This window comes from Schistocerca piceifrons, chromosome 7, assembly GCF_021461385.2.
Source record: "Schistocerca piceifrons isolate TAMUIC-IGC-003096 chromosome 7, iqSchPice1.1, whole genome shotgun sequence".
Taxonomy (NCBI): Eukaryota; Metazoa; Arthropoda; class Insecta; order Orthoptera; family Acrididae; genus Schistocerca; species Schistocerca piceifrons.
Window position 1 is genome coordinate 355,153,639 of NC_060144.1, and position 22,001 is coordinate 355,175,639.

The window sequence follows — 22,001 nt, forward strand, 5'->3', positions numbered from 1 at the left end:
CAATTACAGGCATTTACTTTAATTTGAATCCTTTACAGTCTCTTATATCTGTGTAAAGTTTTACAAATAAAATCAGAGAAAGAGATTAACATAAAAGCAAAGTAGTCAATGGAAAAAGGTCCAATTAAAATGTTTGGCATTTTGGTAGAGATTGCTGGGAAGAGTGATAAATATTTTCTACTTTTTCTCTCACATAGAGTCCATGCCTGGTCCCTTCGTCCAGAAACACTTTCTGCTGTTGTGGATGCCTTGCATGGACAACTTACGACTTTGCTGCAGGCATGTGACGATGATGGTGCAGGGAATGGTATGGGAGCAGCAGTGGAACGAGCTCTTGGTGACTTCCTTGTGCTTGCAAGACACATTTGTGGCACATTGCCATTACGTAGCCTCCTAGCTGCTCCCCGCTGGATATCATCTTTGTTGGAAGCAGCAGGTGGTCAGCGGTGTATGGGTCAGCTTCGTCCGCGCCTTCTTGCACTTGCTTTACTTGAAGCTGTTCTTCCTACCCAGGATGCTCATATACATGGGTCAGAGTACAAAGAGCAGGTAACAGTGTGTTCGTTTCAACATTATAAATAATGTTAATTCTTTTCCTTCTGATGCTTGAGGTTGTAGAGTGATCAGTATGTGTCCTTTGTTGTTCGTTATTAAATTTTTTATTGATTATGAGGTAATATGAAAGAAAGGAGAAGTAGCAGGGCGATGTATTGCTTAATCTGGTTATGAAAGATCTGCAGTAGAGCTAAAATATTCAGCAATGTGGTGTAGAGGTAAACCACTAAGCTCATGTACAAGAGAAACTAGATTTTAATGTTAGTTTATTAAAGTATCCCACTATCGCCATTCAAGTATTAGGCTTTAGGCAAGTTCTGAGTGGCAGACTGCTGCCGACCAGACAATACAAGAAGCCATGTGTGGTGGGGATAAGTGATCAGCAAATTTCCAGTCCTTCCAGCAGCCGTTTTTGCCAATAGATGAATCCTGATGAGGCCACTGCTTGCTTATTCAAGAATTCTTCATTTGGCTTGACGAGGCTGAGTGGATTCCGATCTATATCATCCTACCTCAGAAAAAGTCTGGAGAGGTGCCAGGAATCAAACGTGGATTGTTCTACACCAAAAGTGGCAATGCTAACCATTCAGTTATGGAGGCGATCTGTTAAAGAATATCATGTCAGTTCTGGGCCCTTTGTTCTTGCCAAGACTCAGGTTGTGTTCTGCATATAATAGAAAAATATGAAGCATATGTTATTCAAGCACAAAATTGTTCTTGTAAGTTGTTATTTTTATACAGGAATGTAGTAGATGATCATTGGAAAAATTTACATTCTTTCTTTGAAATTGCAATAATACAGAATTTCTGGCCAAAACAAACCTTCAGGAGGTAAAATTCTAAACACATGTGATAGCTACTGTCCTACCCTGTGGAACTGTTAGTTCCTTCCTGAAGAAGGAATAAGGGATAGTTGTGTAGATGTGGTGATGCAGTTATGAAGGCGGAGGTGTCAAAGAGATTAGGAAGTCAAAGACAGTACTTTGGTAATAGAGATATGACAAAAACTAAAGAGTGATGAAGGATGGAGGGGGGGGGTTGCAAAACTATAAAAGTAAAAAGTAATACAGTAAATAACTGAGTAAATATGACAAGAAGAATAACAATAAAAAAATAAGAAAGGAGAATTATTGTCTTTTAATGGACATTAAGTGTGAGTATATGTTGGAACAAGGCCCTCTCAAAAGTTCAGGGAAACTAGTATCAATAGTACCAGGTGGAGTCATTCGAATAGCCCATGTGGTGTAGGCTACTTTTCCAAACACATCCCTCTTTCCTTCCTGAAGAACAAACATGAGGTTCCAAAAGCTGGATTACTGTTTTCTACTTGAAGTGTTTTTGACAATAGTACTAGAAATTTGGTCTCCTAGTCTACATGAAAGGGAAGCAGTGGTTGGGAAGGGAGTAAGACAGGGTTGTAGCCTCTCCCCGATGTTGTTCAATCTGTATATTGAGCAAGCAGTAAAGGAAACAAAAGAAAAATTCGGAGTAGGTATTAAAATTCATGGAGAAGAAATAAAAACTTTGAGGTTCGCCGATGACATTGTAATTCTGTCAGAGACAGCAAAGGACTTGGAAGAGCAGTTGAATGGAATGGACAGTGTCTTGAAAGGAGGATATAAGATGAACATCAACAAAAGCAAAACAAGGATAATGGAATGTAGTCTAATTAAGTCGGGTGATGCTGAGGGAATTAGATTAGGAAATGAGGCACTTAAAGTAGTAAAGGAGTTTTGCTATTTGGGGAGCAAAATAACTGATGATGGTCGAAGTAGAGAGGATATAAAATGTAGGCTGGCAATGGCAAGGAAAGCGTTTCTGAAGAAGAGAAATTTGTTAACATCCAGTATAGATTTAAGTGTCAGGAAGTCATTTCTGAAAGTATTCGTATGGAGTGTAGCCATGTATGGAAGTGAAACATGGACGATAAATAGTTTGGACAAGAAGAGAATAGAAGCTTTCGAAATGTGGTGCTACAGAAGAATGCTGAAGATTAGATGGGTAGATCACATAACTAATGAGGAAGTATTGAATAGAATTGGGGAGAAGAGAAGTTTGTGGCACAACTTGACCAGAAGAAGGGATCGGTTGGTAGGACATGTTCTGAGGCATCAAGGGATCACCAATTTAGTATTGGAGGGCAGCGTGGAGGGTAAAAATCGTAGAGGGAGACCAAGAGATGAATACACTAAGCAGATTCAGAAGGATGTAGGTTGCAGTAGGTACTGGGAGATGAAAAAGCTTGCACAGGATAGAGTAGCATGGAGAGCTGCATCAAACCAGTCTCAGGACTGAAGACCACAACAACAACAACAGTCTACTAGCTAGCTACTTTGGCACCTGGTGATTTTAAAAATTTAATTTCCTATTTGATATATTCAGTGTGACTGTTTTAACAATATGAGAAGGAAGAACTCAAACATCAGTGCAGTGAACAGAGAGAGAGAGAGAGAGAGAGAGAGAGAGAGAGAGAGTTTAAGAATGTTCTATGTATAATACAGGATGTATCCTGTGCACTCACTTTGCATTCAAACCATCAATGTATAGTTCCCCAGTGATTTCATATAGTGCAAAATAGCTCCAAACATACGAACACACCTTCCTTGCCCATGAGGACACCTAGCCTTAATCTTATTGTGTACTAATATATGTTATCATTGACTAGTATGGCTTCCCAACACTTCCATTATTTTGTGGATTGAATGCAACAATGAGTTAGCACCACCATCAGGTTGAAAAGGGATACTTCACACTGTGAAAGGTTCATGTCTTATTAAGTTGCTCATCAGTGTGTATGTACTCTATAATGTTGGTTAAAGCTGCAACACCAGTGAGATTCCATGTAACTGAAATGAGGTTTATGTCATGCTTATGGTACGTTAGAAGGCACAAATTGTAAAGATTAAACAGCAACACATGCTATCTGACTTTGAATATTCCATAGGAAGCAAAAACCCCAGATGATGCAGTCACAGCCTTGTACAATTGAGGCAGGAAATCAGAATGGGTGTGATGTCTGGGTCTACAAAGCTGAGCTATCAGGATGAACCATTAGCCGACCAGTCATCTTCCAGATATGTTTGATGGACTATATTTCAGATGAATAAGCAGGTCAAGAAAGTAAAGTGTTTTTTATCACACATCTCAAACAACATTTTGTTGGACATTGTCTTGTAGGATTATGGCATGGAGAGATGTGTGAAAGAGGGGCAGCTGCTCAGGATCTAAAACTGATGCAGCAATTACTGTTCACATTGCTCACAACAGATGTATGGTTGAGTGTTATGGTGCTATTAATTGGGTTTTGTTAGTCATGTACCTTTTACTCACTTATGTTCTAAGTTTAAATATGTAATAAACAGTGGTTGTTGCTCCATTTTGTTGATATATATTGTGTTTCCTTTCCATCCCTTTTGTTTGTCTTGACTACATCACTTAATTCCATTCTTCCCACAATGCCTTTGCAAGTGATGTTTCATGCTGAACAACTGATCATTGTGGAATTTTTTCTTTTTGGAGGCCAGATATCTTTGATGTAAAAATTCATCTATATGAACAAATTTTCACTTAATTCCATATTTTCCCAATGAGTTGATGAATTGTCTGCAATGGTGAGTCTAGTATTTAATACTTTTACTTACATTAGAACTTATAATATGAGAAGCCCTGCAGAATTTGTCCAGCAACAGGTTTGCAAGAGACAACTGTAACTGATACAAGTATAATATGACACCTATTTTTGTCATTTTGGTTGTTGTCCTACTAATTAAACTTTCAGCACAGTGTGTTACTGTTAGTACATCAACTTTGTACAACTATTGTTTGTATGATGACTGATATTCTTTTGTGAATTTATAGAACTTTTCATTAATTATATATATTTTTGTTGTATATGCTGAAGTCTGAAGATAGTTGTTCCAGTTAAAATATCAGCCTACAGTTCTGTGAATGTTGCAGCATGATTTTTATTAGTTATCTCACTGGCTAGTATTATGCCCTGCTATGTTTATCAGATATACTAACATTTATTTCCATGTTTCCACATGATGCCTCTGCATGGTCTAAGTTTGGTACAGCATAAGCCTGTCCAGTGACACAATGGGCATAGTGGGATCTATTTGCACATCATCTCACCAAAATCTTAATCTCTTGGCAGCTATTACACAGAGACTTCTTTTCAACAAAGTATCACAAAAGTCTGCTATCACCTTATCTTGTATGTTATTTGACAGAGTGCACAAGCTTGTATCCTCTTATTGTCAATGTAAATTTGAAGTAACAGTGTTAATAGTTGCTACAGTTAACAACAAAAATTCTATTCAATTGTGCTTATTGTTTTGTATGTTTATTCGCACGAATAAAGAAAATTATGAAGTGTTGATCTCTATGCCTCGTTGCTTTTGCTTGTGTGTCAGGTGGTACGTGAACTGTTCAGTCAGTTATCATCAAACATGTGGAGCTACCCACAGACTGTAGCAGAGCGGCAGGCCTTAGAAAAACAGAGGCAACTTCAAAAGAAATTGTTTCAACTAAAAACTCAAGGTTAGCATATATTACATAAAAAGTAGTATGTTGTGGTATTTCTGTAAGTAATTTAGTCCACATCCTTAGAGTTTAATCATCATCATCATCATCATCATCATCATCATCGTGAATATATTAATGTTAGTCCCAGGGAGACTATGTCAATAACAGTATTAATGACTAAAAATGATAAAATTAAATGCATTGATTTTTTAAATTTAATTAAATGTTAAGCTGCATAATTTTGACATAGTGACACTCAAGACGTGTAACTGTTCATGGGGTACATTTAAAGTGTTACGAAACTATTAAGGGCATTCTTAACTGATTAAGTTTAAAATTTTGATTTTGTTTGAATAGAATTAAGAAAACTAACAGACTATGTAGGGCAGTAGCAATAGAAAAACCTTAGTAACCTTTCAAAGGAACATCAGTGTACAAGATAGAATGCATGTGTGTTTTGTACTTAAGCTTTACATATTCAAAAATTAAAGATAAGTTTTGCAATTTGCCTTGCTTTATAATTGAAGTAAATAATTTCTTGCTATGTTATGTGAATAGCAAAAGTGAGATGTAGATACAGTGACACAAGTTGATCTGAAGGTCTTTGAAAATTATGTAGGTGCTAACAGTTTGATGTGATAATTAACATGTTATGACAAATTTCTCTACAGAGAAATTTAAGGATTTAGCGAATAAAATTTTCTTGCAAAAGAGAGAGCTGATGAGTATTTGTCCTTGTTAATTGGTTAAATGTAGACTGAAAGTAGAAGTGAACCATTGGCAGCACAGAATTCCACTTCAAGAAAGTGCAGTAATATTTGCATAATTCTAAATAAATTTTCTCTGGAAAAGTTGGTGAGCTCCTGGAAGAATTGAATGACCTAGTTTGACCATGAATGTATAAAATGATTTCAGTCAGAAAGAAAGAACTGACTGTTCTGATTTTCTTGGAAAGTTACATGGCCATACTATGGGGTACTGTGCAAGATATTTGAAGTATATAGAAATGAAAATTAAAGTTTATTAAGAATAAGGGTATCTTCTTAGATCAGCAGTTGAGTGAGTGTTGAAGAGTGAATATTAAATTCATGTGTGACAGTGCTGCATTGGTTAGTATGCAAATATGCTGATGGGAAAACAAAATCACATCATCATAAAACTAATTAATGTAGAGTAATGAAACTTTGGAAATACATTTGTCTAGGGTAAACATTTAAGTGATTACCATATTTTAGATGTAATTTTGTTTAAACATCTGTGTGATAATAACAGCTTCCTGGAATTCTTAAAATAAAATTATATAGGATCTTTATCTCCTTCCATTTTGTCACATTTTGAACTTAACAATCATATGTATGATTTGTGGTATTTTACAGGAAATTCGTGGCAAGAAGCTGATCCAAGTGATGGGAACATTCCTGTTGAAGAAGTTGGGTTTGATCCTGAGAAATGCTTTTGTTGTACTGTTGAAGGCAGACAGACTTTAGTTCATGCACCTGGTGGAAGAGGTTATGGTTTAGGAGACACTGCTATAACATCAGGTAACACTGAGCTCTTTTTGACGAATTTTGTTTTATGGACATTAGACTATGGTCCTGCCCAATGTTTTGTCCTCCAATGCTGAAGACAACATCACAGGCTATAATGACTCAAAAAGCAGTTGCAATCTCAAACAAGCTAAAATTATGTTAATTATTTGATGTCAACAATAAAGTTTTACGTATCCTTATTACTATTTGACTTACGTGAGTACTTGATTTGTAGGGTGAGTACAATAAAAAGGAAAATTACTGAAAAATGAATATAATTGAATAGCACTATTGCAGTGCTGTGAAGCAATACACTGAGAAAAGAAAAGGACAAAATTCACGGGATAACGATATGTACATGTACAAATGGCAGTAGTACTGCATACGCAAGGTACGAAAGGGCATTGCATTGGCATAGCTGACATTTGTACTCACGTAAAACGGTTTTCAATGTGATTAAGGCTGCAAGACGGGAATTAACAGACTATGAACACGGAATGATAGTTTGAGCTAGATGCACGGAATACTCAAATTTGGAAATCATTAGGGAATTCAATATTCTGAGATCCACAGTGTCAAGAGTGTGCTGAGAATATTACAGTTCAGGCATTACCTCTCACCACCGATAACACATTGGTTAACGGCCTTCTTGTAACGACCTAGAGCAGCAGTGTTTGTGTGTAGTTGTCAGTGCTAACAGAAAAACAACTCTGTGTGAAATAACTCTGGAAATCATGTGGGACACATGATGAACAGATCTGTTAGGCTTATGGTGAAATGTGGAGTTAATGGGCTATGGCAGCAGAAGTCTGATGCGAGTGCCTTTGTTAACAGCGTAACATCACCTGCAGTGACTCTCCTGGGCTTGTGACATCAGTTAGGTCATAGACAACTGGAAAAATGTGGCCAGGTCAGATGAGTCCCAGTTTCAGTTGGTAAGAACTGATGCTAGAGCTCAAGTGTGGCGCAGACCCCACAAAACCATGGACCCAAGTTGTCAACAAGGCACTGTGCAAGATGGTGGTGGCTCCATAATGGTGTGGGCTATGTTCATGTGGAATGGACTGGGTCCCCTAGTCCAGCTGAACCGATCACTGACTGGAAACAGTTATGTTTGGCTACTTGGAGACCATTTGCAGCCATTTGTGGACTTCATATTCCTAAATACCGATGGAATTGTAGACAGGCCACAATTATTCATGATTGGTTTGAAGAACATTCTGGACAGTTTGAGCAAATGATATGGCCACCCAGATCATCCAACATGAATCCTGTGAAACATTTATGAGACATAATTGAGAGCTCAGTTCATGCTCAACATCCCACACTGGCAACACTTCCGCAGTTAGAGGCAGCATGGCTCAGTATTTCTGCAGGGGACTTCTAACAACTTGTTGAGTCCATGCCATGCTGAGTTGCTGTAGTGGACTGGAAAAAAAGAGTGCTGACATGATATTAAGAGGTATAACACAGCTTTTTTCACCTCCCCCCCTCCCCCCTCCCCACATCAGTCTTGTGACCATTGAAGTCATTCCCTCATGTTTTAACAGATGTCCTATCATCCTGTCCCTTCTCCTTATCAGATTCTGCACAGAACTTCCTCATTCCTTACCTTATCACTCCACCTAATTTTCAACATTCGTCTGTAGCACCACATTTCAAATGCTTTGATTCTCTTCTGTTCTGGTTTTCCCACAGTCCATGTTTCACTACCATATAATGCTGTACTCAAGACATTCATTCTCAGAAATTTCTTCCTCAAATTAAGGCCTATGTTTGATACTAGTAGACTTCTCTTGGCCAGGAATGCAATTTTTGCCAGTGCTAGTCTGCTTTTGATGGCCTTCTTGCTCTGTCCATCATTGGTTATTTTGCTGCCTAGGTAGTAGAATTCCTTAAAACTTCATCTATTTCGTAACCACTAATCTTGATGTTAAGTTCTCGTTGTTCTCGTTTCTGCTACTTATCATTACTTTCGTCTTTCTTCGATTTACTCTCAATCCATATTCTCTACTCATTAGATTGTTCATTCCATTCAGCAGATAATGTAATTCTTCTTTACTTTCACTGAGGACAGTAACGTCATGAGTGAATCGTATCACCTTGAATTTTAATTCCACGCTTGAACCTTTCTTATTTCCAAAATTGCTTCTTCGCTGTACAGATTGAACAGTATGGGCGACAGACTACATCCTTGTCTTACACCCTTTTTAATCCCAGCATTTCGTACTTAGTTGTCCACTCTTATTATTCCCTCTTGATGCATATACATATTGTACATTACCCATATCTCCCTATAGATTACCCCTATTTTTGTCAGAATTTTGAACATCTTGTGCCATTTTACATCATTGAATGCTTTTTCCAGGTCAACAAATCCTATGAATGTGTCTTGATTTTTCTTTAGTCTTGCTTCCATTATCAACTGTAATGCAGAATTGCCTCTCTCATGCCTTTACCTTTTCTAAAGCCAAACTGATGGTCACTAGCACACTCTCAACTTTCTGTTCCATTCTTCTGTATATTATTATTGTCAGCAATTTTGATGCATGAGCTGATTGTGCAATAATTCTCCCACTTGTCAGCTCTTGCAGTCTTCGTAATTGCGTGAATGATACTTTTCCAAAAGTCAGATGGTATGTCACCAGACTCATTCATTCCACACACCAACATGAATAATTATTTAGATGCCACTTCCCCAAATGGTGTTAGAAAATCTGATGGAATGTTATCTATCCTTTGTACCTTATTTGATCTTAAGTCCTCCAAAGCTTTCTTAAATTCTGATTCTATTACTGGATCTCCTATCTCCTCTAAACTGACTCCTGTTTCTTCTTCTATCACATCACACAAATCTTTTTCATCATAGAGGCTTTCAATGTATTCTTTCCACGTATCCACTCTCTCCTCTGCATTTAACAGTGGAATTCCTGTTGCACTCGTATTGTTTACCACACCTGCTTTTAATGTCACTGAAGATTGTTTTGACTTCTCTGTATGCTGAGTCTCTCCATCCAACAATCATTTCTTTTTCGATTTCTTCGCATTTTTCTTGCAGCCATTTCATCTTAGCTTTCCTGCACTTCCTATTTATTTCATTCCTCAGTGACTTGTACTTCTGTATTCCTGAGTTTCCCAGAACATTTTTGTACTTTCTCCTTTCATTGGTCAGCTGAGGTATTTCTTCTGTTACCCATGGTTTCTTTGCAGTTACCTTCTTTGTACGTATGTTTTTCTTTCCAACTTCTGTGATGCCCCTTTTTATAAATGTACTGCCTACTGGCTATTCCTTATTGCTGTATCTATAGCCTTAGAGAACTTCAAGCGTGTCTTATCATCCCTCAGTCCTTCTGTATCCAACTTCTTTGCATATTGATTCTTCTTGAGTAATGTCTTAAACTTCAGCCTGCTTTTCATCACTACTATATTGTGATCTGAGTCTTTATCTGCTCCAGGGGGTATGCCTGACAATCCAGTATCTGATTTTGAAATCTCTGTCTGACCGTGATGTAATCTAACTGAAATCTTTCTGTACCACCCAGCCTTTTCCAAGTATACCTCCTCCTCTTGTGATTCTTGAATAGAGTATTTGCTATTACTAGCTGAAGTATATTACAGAACTCAATTAGTCTATCTCCTATTTCATTCCTTGTCCCAAGGCCATATTCTCCTGTAATCTTTTGTTCTATTCCTTCCCCTACAACTGCATTTCAGTCCCCCGTGACTATTAGATTTTCATCTCCATTTACATACTGTATTACCTTTTCAATATTCTCATATACCTTCTCTATCTTTTCATCTTCAGCTTTTGATTTCGGCATGTATACCTGAACTATCGTTGTCGGTATCAGTTTCTTTCAATTTTGATGAGAACAATCCTTCCACTGAACTGTTCACAGTAATACACTCTCTGCCCTACCTTCCTGTTCATAATGAATCCTTCACCCATTATACCATTTTCTGCTGCTGTTGATATTACCTTATACTTATCTGACCAGAAATCCTTGTTGTCTTTCTATTTCACTTCACTGAACCCTACCATATCTAGATTGGCCCTTTGCATTTCCCTTTTCAGATATTCTAGTCGCCCTTACCACATTCAGGCTTCTAACACTCCATGCCCCGATTCATAGAATGTTATCCTTTTGTTGTTCATTTAGTCTTTTTCACATGGTCACCTCCACCTTGGCAGCCCCTCCCTGAGATCTGAATTTGGGGGATTGGGGGGGGGGGGGGGTCACTATTCCAGAATCTTTTGCCAATGGAGAGATCATCATGACACTTTATCAATTACAGGCCCATGTCATATGGATATGTGTTACATGTCTTTAATGCAGTGGTTTCCATTGCCTTCTGCATCCTCATGCCATTGATCATTGCTGATTCTTCTGCCTTTAGAGGCAGTTTCCCACGCCAAGGGCAAGGGAGTGCCCTGGACCTCTGTCCACTTTTGCGCCCTCTTTGACATGCCTTTTGGCGGAATGAAAATGACTTTTTATGTCGTAAGTCTTCGGCCGCCAATGCTTATTATTAATCAAAATTTAAGCAGCAGTGGATTTCGAACCTGGGACTGAGTATGTTTTGATTACTAATCAAAGACACTACCCCTAGATCACGGGTACAATTTTAAACTGTAGCGTATAATAATTGAAAGATTAACTATGAAAAAATGAAACCTAGATCTATATCATGTTCAGTATTATTTATGTGTATTGTACTCTACATTGTGTAAATCTCCGTCAGTGTGTGTAGTTTTTCAGTATATCGTGTGTCCAAGTGAAGCACCTAACCATGGCTTCAAAGACGTCTAAGAATGGTAGCTATTCATCTGTCTCTAACTCCATCATAAACAAGATATTGTCATGATGTCAGTTGAGGTGTTGCATTAACTCATTAAGTTTCTCCATATCTTTTGGGAACATGACAAATTTGCCACCAACATTCTGAAGGAAAGGGCAGTTTTATATGTGAATAACTGTAGGGCTTCTTCTTCAAAATGTTTCACAAATAGGTTCGCCACCACAGCCACACTTGGCGGTGTCCTAGCATCAGTGTATCATGGCCAGATTTACACATGTTCTCAGTCCTCTTGCAAGCAGGTGGTTCCCAGTAGTCCCTGATGGCACAGCAGGTCCAACAAGTGTCCAGATTGCATTGCTGTATTATGTTGAGTTGGCCTCTACTGCTCACACATTTTGTCGATCTCGGCATGCATTGGTACTACACGGACATCCAGAATCTGGAATGAGATTTTCACTCTGCAGTGGAGTGTGCGCTGATATGAAACTTCCTGGCAGATTAAAACTGTGTGCCCGACCGAGACTCGAACTCGGGACCTTTGCCTTTCGCGGGCAAGTGCTCTACCAACTGAGCTACCGAAGCACGACTCACGCCCGGTACTCACAGCTTTACTTCTGTCCGGTAGTCACAGCTTTACTTCTGTCAGTACCTCGTCTCCTACCTTCCAAACTTTACAGAAGCTCTCCTGCGAGACGAGGTACTGGCAGAAGTAAAGCTGTGAGTACCGGGCATGAGTCGTGCTTCGGTAGCTCAGTTGGTAGAGCACTTGCCCACGAAAGGCAAAGGTCCCGAGTTCGAGTCTCGGTCGGGCACACAGTTTTAATCTGCCAGGAAGTTTCATCCAGAATCTGGTCTGCAGACCACTGTTGAAAGCATTGAGACACTGCCTACACATTATGCCTAACATTTAAACCAATCCATCGATATGTCCATCCAGCTTCCCGCAGACCCACAATATGACCACATTCAAATGGCTGAAGATGTTCAACAGGAGTAAATACTTGTGAGTGTGTGTGGTTGTACCATCAAATCAGTGTTCCATACATTGTTCACCTCTAAACTCAGCACAATTACTGCCTGCGGAGTCAACACAGAGAGTGCACAGACAGTCCTCTTGAGCGCCATCTCATTTTTGATGACCGTGGCAAATAAATTACTCACATTACTACCCCTTAGTGTGAATATATTATTCCCTTGTGCCACTGAACAAAGTCCTTGATGTTTTGCATGTTTCTGGCAGTATTTATATCTGGGAAGTAGGGAATTAGTTAACTTCGCAATGAAAGTACTGGACAGAAACATACAGAAGTACAGCAGAAGTGGTTCATTGTGAGACATTCCATAAACTGACCAAGGCAAAATGACCTAAACCCAACCTTTCAAGAGAGGAAATGGCAGCACTCTATAAACTGCAGAAAACTGGCAGCATTATGCTCATGGGTCCTGACAAAGACAATTCCGCAGCCATCATGTAGTGTCAAAATTATGAGGAAGTGGTCTTCAAATTGGATGACCTTTCATAATGATTTCTGGAAAGTGGCCTGACCAACAGAGCATACAAGAAGTCTCAGGCCTACCAAAAAAAGACGATAAAAAGCTTTCATACTTGGGTACCGGTACCACCATGGTCCCATAGATTATAAAAATTGGATAAGGAAAGGGTCCCACTATGCCGGATAGTAAACAACATTGGTGCTCAACTTGCAAATTTTTCAAGACCGTGCTGAGACCACTTGTCATAATGAGCAGTCATTACGCACAGAGCTCACCATACTTCGTCAAATATATGCAGGAACGACAGATCACAGATGCTGACAGCATTGTCAGTTTTGATATAGGATCCTTATTCACCATATGCCATTAAGAAGATCCATTCTGTGTGCTTCTGCCATGACAGGCCTGTTCAAGCACATATTGACCTTGACATATTTCCTCTATAACGGGTAGTATTGTGAACAAACCGAGGGTGTAGCCATGGGTCACTTGTGTCACAAAATGGTTGTGAACCTGTGCAAGGAACAGTTCCAATAAATCATCCACATATAAATGTAGCCATTTCTTCCTGTCTTTGTTGATGACATATTTGTTGTAGGGTCATATGGAGCTGGTTAACATTTTCTTACAACACCTCAAGTCACGTCACCACAACATGTGGCTTGTGATGGAATTTTTGAAAGATGGAACCTACTATTCTTAAGACATCATTGTGGAGCTGAGGTCAGATGGTTCACTAGACAATAACATACACATGAGGCCTATACACACTGACACGTCACCACAACATGTGGCTTGTGATGGAATTTTTGAAAGATGGAACCTACTATTCTTAAGACATCATTGTGGAGCTGAGGTCAGATGGTTCGCTAGACAATAACATACACATGAGGCCTATACAAACTGACCTGTACTTCAAGATCAAGAGCTATCATCGCTCCGCAAGGAAAAAGGCTGTCCTGAGGACTTTGGCCCACAGAGCACATAGCTTATCAGGTGGCAGGAGCTTTGCCTTTGAATTAAAATATTTATGGGACATTTTCCACAAGAATTGGTACTCAACTCTCAGATTAAGAGGGTGCTGCAGCATGGAGTTACCACAAGAAAAGGGTGCAAACCTCTGTTAAGCTGAATCAGTATCTTCAAAAACCAGTAGTATCCTTAAAAAGAATGCATCAGATGGTTGGCATGTGTGATTTAAGGTTTTCATGGTGAAGGAAAATTTTGAATGTTTCTTGGGTATTCATCCAGATGGCATCATCTGGAAGGCAAGATATCCCCTTTGTTCGCAGCCTACTGCTAGCCAGGTGTGGTCATGGTGGTGGAGGAAGCAGGATGTCGACGCTACTTCCAGGGTTTTCAGTTGCACCGGATGCAGATCTCTGCTAGTGTCCTCGGCTTCTTCAGTTGCCATGATGGAAGTGGGTTTCCATCTGCTGGCATGGCAACTATGCATCTTCAGCTTCTTTAATTGCCATATTGTTAGTGTAGATTGCCCTGTGCTTCGACCTTGCTCAAGACTGGGTTAGAGGCCTTGCTTAATTGGATGAAAACCCCTGCCTTTATGTATTAGTCTGTCAGGGTATCCTGATCTCTACAGCTGCTTCTGTAAGAATGCAATCCCAGAAGTTGTTGAACTGTTGCAACACCTTGGCACTACCACAATTCATGGCATGTCCGTGGGAGGTGGAGCTCTCAGTCATAGCAGATTTTGTTGGCTCTTCACTGTCCGTGACGCATGTATGCTCATTGCATATCTCGTGTGGTGTGGGATAGTTGTAGCGTACATACATATTCCAACACTGACAAGGGATGCAGTAGACTCCTGGTTTCTAGCATCCTAGATCATCCTTGACTGATTCCAACAAGGTTTTTGTCTTGGCTAGTGTGTTTCCGCACACTTGACATTATGTTTCTGGAGTATTCTTCCGATTTTTGCTGTTGTGTTCCTCATGTATGGGATAATTGCTGTCAGAACAGGTTTCTCTTCACTCTCAGTTGACTGTGGTCTTGGTTGCTTCTTAAGGCACATTTTACTTATAGGTTGCATCACAGTTTGTGTGGAACACGGTCTGTAGGTGCTGCAGTTCTGCTGCTAGATTTTAATTCTCTAAGATTTTACGTATTCTGTGGACTGGTGTGCTTAAGACACCTCCATGTTGTGAAGAAACATGACACCTGAGGCATACAAGGTACATGACAACTGAGGCATACAAGTACAAATTTATACAGATATGTGTTGGTTTACAGTAGAAACTGTGTCCTAGTGTGCCATCTGGTCTTCACCTGATGAGCACTTCCAGAAATGGAAGTTGATTCTTATCTTTTATCTTCATCATGGATTTGATTTTCTGGTGCAGCGAATTCAGTTGTTGGAGTAAGTCTTGTAGCTGATGTCATCCATGCAGCCAGTGTACGAACACATCATCTAGTTGTCACAGAAAGCACGAGGACTTGTAGACTGCTGACTCCAGGGTTGTTTCTTCAGGTCCATCCTTAAACATATTGGCCTCTACTGGTGACAGCGGACAGCCCCCCCCCCCCCCGCCCCCTCCCCACTACCCCATCTGTTTGTGTTTGTTAGTAATAATTCCTTTCAAACAGAAAGTAGGTTGACGTAAGTACAAATTCAATTTTATTAGCACTGGCCCAAACTTTTTTCCTGTGAGGCTTAGGGAGTCTCCTTGGGGTACCCTGTAAAGAGAGACCCTGTTGAAATTCACCGTGAGGTCTTCTTGGCCCATTTGGAAGCTGTGGAGTTGCTGGATGAAATGCACCAAATTCCACATACAATGCTGGCATTTTCCCACAAAGCAGCTGAGCTTCACTGTCAAGTGTTTTGTTAATTCAAATGTTGGTGCGCTATTGTTGCTAACAATTGCAGAGTGGCATTCCTTCCGTGTGGACTTTTAAGCAGTCGGTAAAGCTTAGGTGGTGCAGCTGCTCATTGATGGAGTCTGTTCACCATCGTCTTATCTGGGAATGTGTGGGGGAGAAGTTTGATGGTCTTCTTCTACACTTGATTGGTAGGATCGTCTTCAGTTTTTCTGTAGGCATTGCCCTCTAGGAAGTTAAACATTTTTTCTTTGTATACTTGACATGTTAGCAGGGCTGTACAGTTTTCATTGTTTGCTGAGAGGATGACTGTGTTAGAATATTCTCAGAGCTGCTTAAGTGCTTTTATCTCTTCCTTTGAGATTTTGGGCTTCAGTGGAGCGGCCCTAGTAACTGTACGGCATGTTTCACATTATATTTCCTCTGCAGCATCCCGTGGATGTGCATGAGCAACCTATTTCACCATGATGATAAATTCTGCTGTTGCTAGGGTCATCCCTGTCAGTGCGGAATTTAGTCCCTTTCACATTATAGATAAGGTAGCATCATAATTATTTTCTCTGTACATTTGATTAACATTCTCTGAGGTTGTTCTTGTGGTGGTTTAGCCACAATTCATATTTAGCAGCTTGTCGGCAAGGGGCCTACTGCCATGTTCTAATGGCTTGAGACCAGCTAACTGCATCATAGACTCCTGTTAGTGAGGGGAGAGTGTTCAAGCCACTCACAGGTGGAGCATGAAGAGTTTTCATGAGGTCTTGTCGAATCTGCATTGAGTGTATTGGATCTTCTTCCTCCCCAGTGCCAGACTGTCTCTTTCATAACATGGTTGGCAGCTGGAGTTCTGATCTGCAAAAGGTGATATGATTTGGTTTCCTTTTCATCTCAGCAGAAAGACAAAGGAGGATGTTCCAAATCTTGTCAAGCCTCTTCATTTTCCTGTCATCTCCTCTTTGTAAAGGTATCTGATGTACGATTTTAGATTTTTCCAGCATAGGAAACTTTTTGAATATTTCTCAGGAATTCAGCTGGGTGGCATCAGCATCATCCAGAAGGCACGATATTTCAGCAAGCTGACGTGTTGCCATCTTGATGCATTTCTGATGACTGACAGTTTTCTGTGAGGCGTCATCACCTACTATGTGCAAATCTCCCGTCTTCGCACCCCTATGCGACAAGAAGGAGTCCTAAGCACACTAGCACAGAGCACACAAAATCTCAGACCTGAAAATCTAGCAGCTGAATTGCACCAGCTAAAAGCTGTGCTTTACTCGAATGGTTACAGCAAACACCAATTACAATCTGCTATACCATACATCAGGAACACATCAGCAAATGTCAGAGGAATACCCTGAAACATAATGTCAGGTGTATGATCTGCCCACCAGCCAAGACGAAAGCTTTGTTAGGATCAATCCAGGATGGCCCAGGACTCTGGAAACAGAGTCTACCACACCCCTTACCATCACGGAAAAATATATGTGGGCCAGACTATCTGGACAACAGAGGAGAGAGGCACTGAATATACGAGCCACACAGATAACAAACTGTCAACAAAGTCAACTGTGGCTGAGCACTGTGTCTCTCACAGACATACCATGAATTACAATGGCTCCAAGTTGTTGCAAAAGTCCACCTCCTTCTTGGATTATATTCTAAAAGAGGCTGTAGACATCTCGCTAATGTCAAACTTATAAATAGAGGTGGTTTCAATTAAGCAAGGCTGGGACTCAGGATTGAGCAAGGGACAAAGCCCAGTAGCAATCGAGGTGGAAAGCCACTCCTAGCAAGGCAGATGAAGAAGACAAGGACACATAGTCACTACACCAGCAGAGACCTGCATCTGATGCCCTGGATTGTGCCCCAACACCACACTTCCACCACCACCACCACCACAGCAAATCCATTGCCTGAGCCGTTTGACTGATGGCTAAAGGTTGCAGGTGGTTGGTTTTGGGGGGGGGGATAATAAAGATGGTACCCAGGAAAAAGCAGTTAGTCTCAGCAACACCTGAAGATGCCAAGAAGTCATCTTGTCAAAATATTGTGCCTTCTGCATGATTCCCTCTGCTGAGTATCTGAGAAATATTCGAATGTGTGGGATGTTGACTGAATGAGACAAGCAGTATACTGATGATCATTAAAGTAATTATGCTTCCACAATCCTGGAATGTACAGTATTCCGTGTCAGTGTGATATGTCACATAATGACCAGACAAGTAGAAGAGGGAGGCTCAATCCTGCAAGCACGAAAGCTAGACACGTCTAGTACAACCAATCAAGTCAGCTGTCCCTGAATACTGGTATATATACCAAGATTCTGGGACAATATTATTACGGAGATAATTGACGTTAAGTTGTAAGAATATCTTATCAACACAAACAGTGGCTATAATGTGATCAAATTATGGGATCCAGCCTTAAAATCAATCAAAGAGCAATAGTTTCACAAGCTGTGACATAGTCGTGAATACAAGAGCTCTAGAAAGTTCCATTTGAAGCAAAAACTGGAAAATCTGCCACTGACTCACCACCCAAACATCGTTGTCAGTGGAACTGGACTATGGGCAGAATGCCCTGTTTACATGAGGAATGCTTGGGAGTAGACAGAATATGAAGCACTGAAGCTAGAATTGTGGAAAAGTGAGTGGAATAGGTAATTAGTATGTATAAAGGAAAGAGAAATCCCTCTACCATCCCGTTATGTCAGGGAGCATCTAATGATGACAATCAGCAATGTTGTAGAAATATTGATGTGCCAAGAAAATGTACCAGACTAGCAACATAACTCTGTGAACATTATACAATTATGTGTTTTTCTCATTCAACCTTTCAATTGTGCATACAAGGAACATTTGATGACATTAACAAGCTACATTGTTGAAATGTTGTGCCAAAAAGATGCAACACCCCAATAGCATACCCACAAGAACATTATACAACTATCTGTGTTTCCCAATCAGTTCTTGAAGTATGATAATGGTTAAACAACTCCTTGAGTGCTAGTACAACTTTTACCTCTCTTGTTAGTTACTTAGTGATCTACATATTGCAATGTTTACACAATATAATTGTCTGTTTTGTTTTCATTATCTTTTTATTTTTTCGAATTATTTCTCTTGTGAAATTTTAATTGTACCTCCTCATATGACCTTGAAATCATTTCAAAGGCTGTTGACAGTGCTTGCCCTTCCAAACTCACATCCATCTATTTTGAAAACAGGATGAATAACTGTCCGGAGGGTATACTGAGAAAGTTAAAATAGGTCATTCCTAATCATTAAGGTGACTGAAATAAACTATGACCACCATGTACTTCTATAAAAACGTATTGTTATTAGTTACACTTGAATTTGGTAGTCTATGTACGTATGTGGGCTGGATAGTAACATAGTGAGTGACAAAAATTGAAAGCTGTACTAAACAATTTCTTCCAGGAGCCTATAGATGTGCTCATCCCTTACGTGGTGATACAGTCAGCATTTCATCAGCATAACAAAATTTATTCGATACAGGTTGCTACCAATGGAAGTTCCTGATAGTGAAGGAAAATAAAGGAAATGAAGGGACATGTGTTGGTGTAGCCAGATATCCAATTAAGGACTACAGCCATCGTACTACATCTGATATGTGGCTTTATCGTGCTTACAGGTTTGTTTGAAATGTTTAACTAAATCACATTGAAATTGTAGAGAGAATCTGTAATGTTCAATTCATATGTCCTTCAGCATAGGTTTTTGTGTTGTAATTTGTACAAGTTTTCACTAGAGAACTGCAAATTTCTGTTCTGTGTAGAGCAATAGTAAATAATATTAACAACAGTAATATTAATAATAATTTTTACATCCAGGTTATACATTCTGAACAACATCCTCCCCTTCCCCACATTTATAAGGAGTCTAAAGAAATCCCATATTCTTACAGAAGATAGTGCTGGTCAAAACTAGAGGAAAATTATGGCAAAACCCACTTCTTGAGATAGAGGCCATTTGGCTTGTGTTGAGTCACTGATGTAGGCAGCATCCCTTTGATGTTCTCTGCACTTTTCTCATTAATTTGTTTTGCCTCCGCAATTTAAATCTATGCTGCTGATTTGCTGTAGCATTTCCAGCTGCCTCCTATGTCAGCCATTCTCTACATATTGCACCCAGCTCTTGTTGGTATAAGAACAAAATGGGTAATTTCAGGCTGTGTGAAAAATGTAAAGAGTGAAATAAAGTCTTTTATTCCACGTAAGAAATGGCATGTAATCGTTCAGCACAAAAGAATGCTGTCCTGAAGACATAGCTCAGAAGATCATATAGCTTACCAGTGAGAGCCATGCCTTAGAATTAAAATATCCATGTGATGTGTTTCGTAAGAATGGGTACTCCAGTCATCATATTGAGAGGGCTTTGCTGAGTGAAGTCACCAGAATAAAAGAGAAAGAAAAACAGAGAAACCCATAGGCAATGGTTTCTCCCCCTACACTTGAATGATCTCTTAAAAACTGTCTGAATCCTTAGTTGCTTATTGTTCCATAGAACATATTCATGATAAATATTGTGAAACGTTATGTATCAATGGAACAAACATAGAGCACATAGAAGTGCAGAAAGATGAAAGGAAGGAGTATCAGCATGTATAAAAGTTAGAGCAGTTACAATGAAATATACCTCCAGGAAAATATGTGTAATCACTCAGCAGAGAAGAATGCAGATTGGCCGATTGGTGATATGTGCACGTTGGAATAACAACTGTTTCTTTTGTTAACCATAAATTAACGCATTACAGCTTTAGAGGACAAAGGTCCACATATGAGTACAACTGAATGTCCTTGTACAATGATGCTTACTGCTGGGCACTGTGAGGAAGCCCACAATTGTTAGTAGTAGAGATTAGCTGAGGAAGTGAGCCTTCTGGAATGGCTGTCAGTTGGCTGCAGCTGTGATCCTGGTGAAGGCTGCAAGTCCAGTGCAGTGAGGCTTTCCAGAGCAGCTGACATATGGTCAGCGGCTGTGAACCTGGCGAAGGCAGGTACATCTGATTGATAATGGCAGAGGCGGGTGCTGTGGTTTGAAGCTTAGGCTTGAGGGCAGCTGGCAGTCAGTCTGGAGCCCAGAGATGAACTGAGCATTGAAGGCTGAGCAGTGATCTAAGTACCCGTCAGTGGAGGGGTACCGGCACTTAGTCACAGGGACATTTGACGGTGCGGAAGTAAATAGATACCTGTGACTGCAGTGCTGTTTACTATGACCCACACGGCATGTATCAGTGTGGCTTGCAGCCCCATATGCTGTTGTGGCTGTAGGAAGTTAGGCAGTAAATTGCTCAGTGACTTTTCAGTTGACAAACAACTTGCAGGGGTCATGTCTAGGCAGTGAAGCATATTGTAAGTGTAATGGTCAAATATGGTGGGATCCAGCCCTGCGTATAAAATGTATATTTGGGGGCTGCAAGCTGTGTTGATACATGGCGTGTGGGTCACAGTAAGCTGCACTGCAGTCGCAGGCACCTATTTGCATCTGCACAGTCACATGCTTGTGACATGGTACCTGAACAGCTCTGCTGACGGGTGCATAGGTCACTATTCAGCCCTTTGATGGTCACTTCAATTCTGGGCTCCAGACTGCCCGCCAGTGCCCTCGAGCCTATGCTTTGGACCATAACATGTGCCGCTGCAGCTATCTGTCAGAAGTGCCATCTCATGCCTTCACCAGGTTCATGACTAATTATTTTTATTGAAGAATTCCTCTACATTATAGGAGGAGTTGTTAAGGGAAAATATCTTTTCCTAAATTTAAACCATTTCACTATCTGTCAGACATTTTATTCCAGGGGTAGATTATGGAAGAGATTTACAACTGCATAATTCACTCCTTATTATGTCAAAACTAGATTCATTAAAGGGTAATGCAGATTGTTTTTTCTTCTGGTGTTGTGCTCGTGAGTGTATGTGTCTCTCTCAGATGCACATGAGTAGTTGGTAATAAATTTCCTAAGTGCATAAATGTACTGTTCAGGCTGTGCTTAACATTCCCAACTGCTTAAAGGGATGCCTCCCCACATATAATTCTAGAGTTTCTCTGGAATATTGTCCAGTGGGATGCTAGTGGATGAAAGTACAGTGGAGTCTCTGTAGTCTGACACATGTGGTACCGGAGTATGTTGGATTATAGAAATTATCAGATTACTGGATTTTCAATGAAAAATGCTGGTTTTTTTATATTGAAGCATATAATTGACTCACAAAGCAAAGCAAAAAAAAAAAAAAAATAAATA

General features: G+C 39.9%; 1 protein-coding gene across 1 annotated transcript in view; it reads left to right on the forward strand.

The window, feature by feature from the left end:
* LOC124804616 (probable E3 ubiquitin-protein ligase HERC1) overlaps positions 1-22,001 on the forward strand; it is a 790,356-nt gene that overhangs the window by 330,974 nt on the left and 437,381 nt on the right. Inside the window, exons 25-28 of the mRNA XM_047264817.1 lie at positions 198-549; positions 4,971-5,097; positions 6,459-6,623; positions 19,256-19,391. Of these exons, the coding sequence (XP_047120773.1) occupies positions 198-549; positions 4,971-5,097; positions 6,459-6,623; positions 19,256-19,391 (780 nt within the window). The remainder of the gene's footprint in view (positions 1-197; positions 550-4,970; positions 5,098-6,458; positions 6,624-19,255; positions 19,392-22,001) is intronic.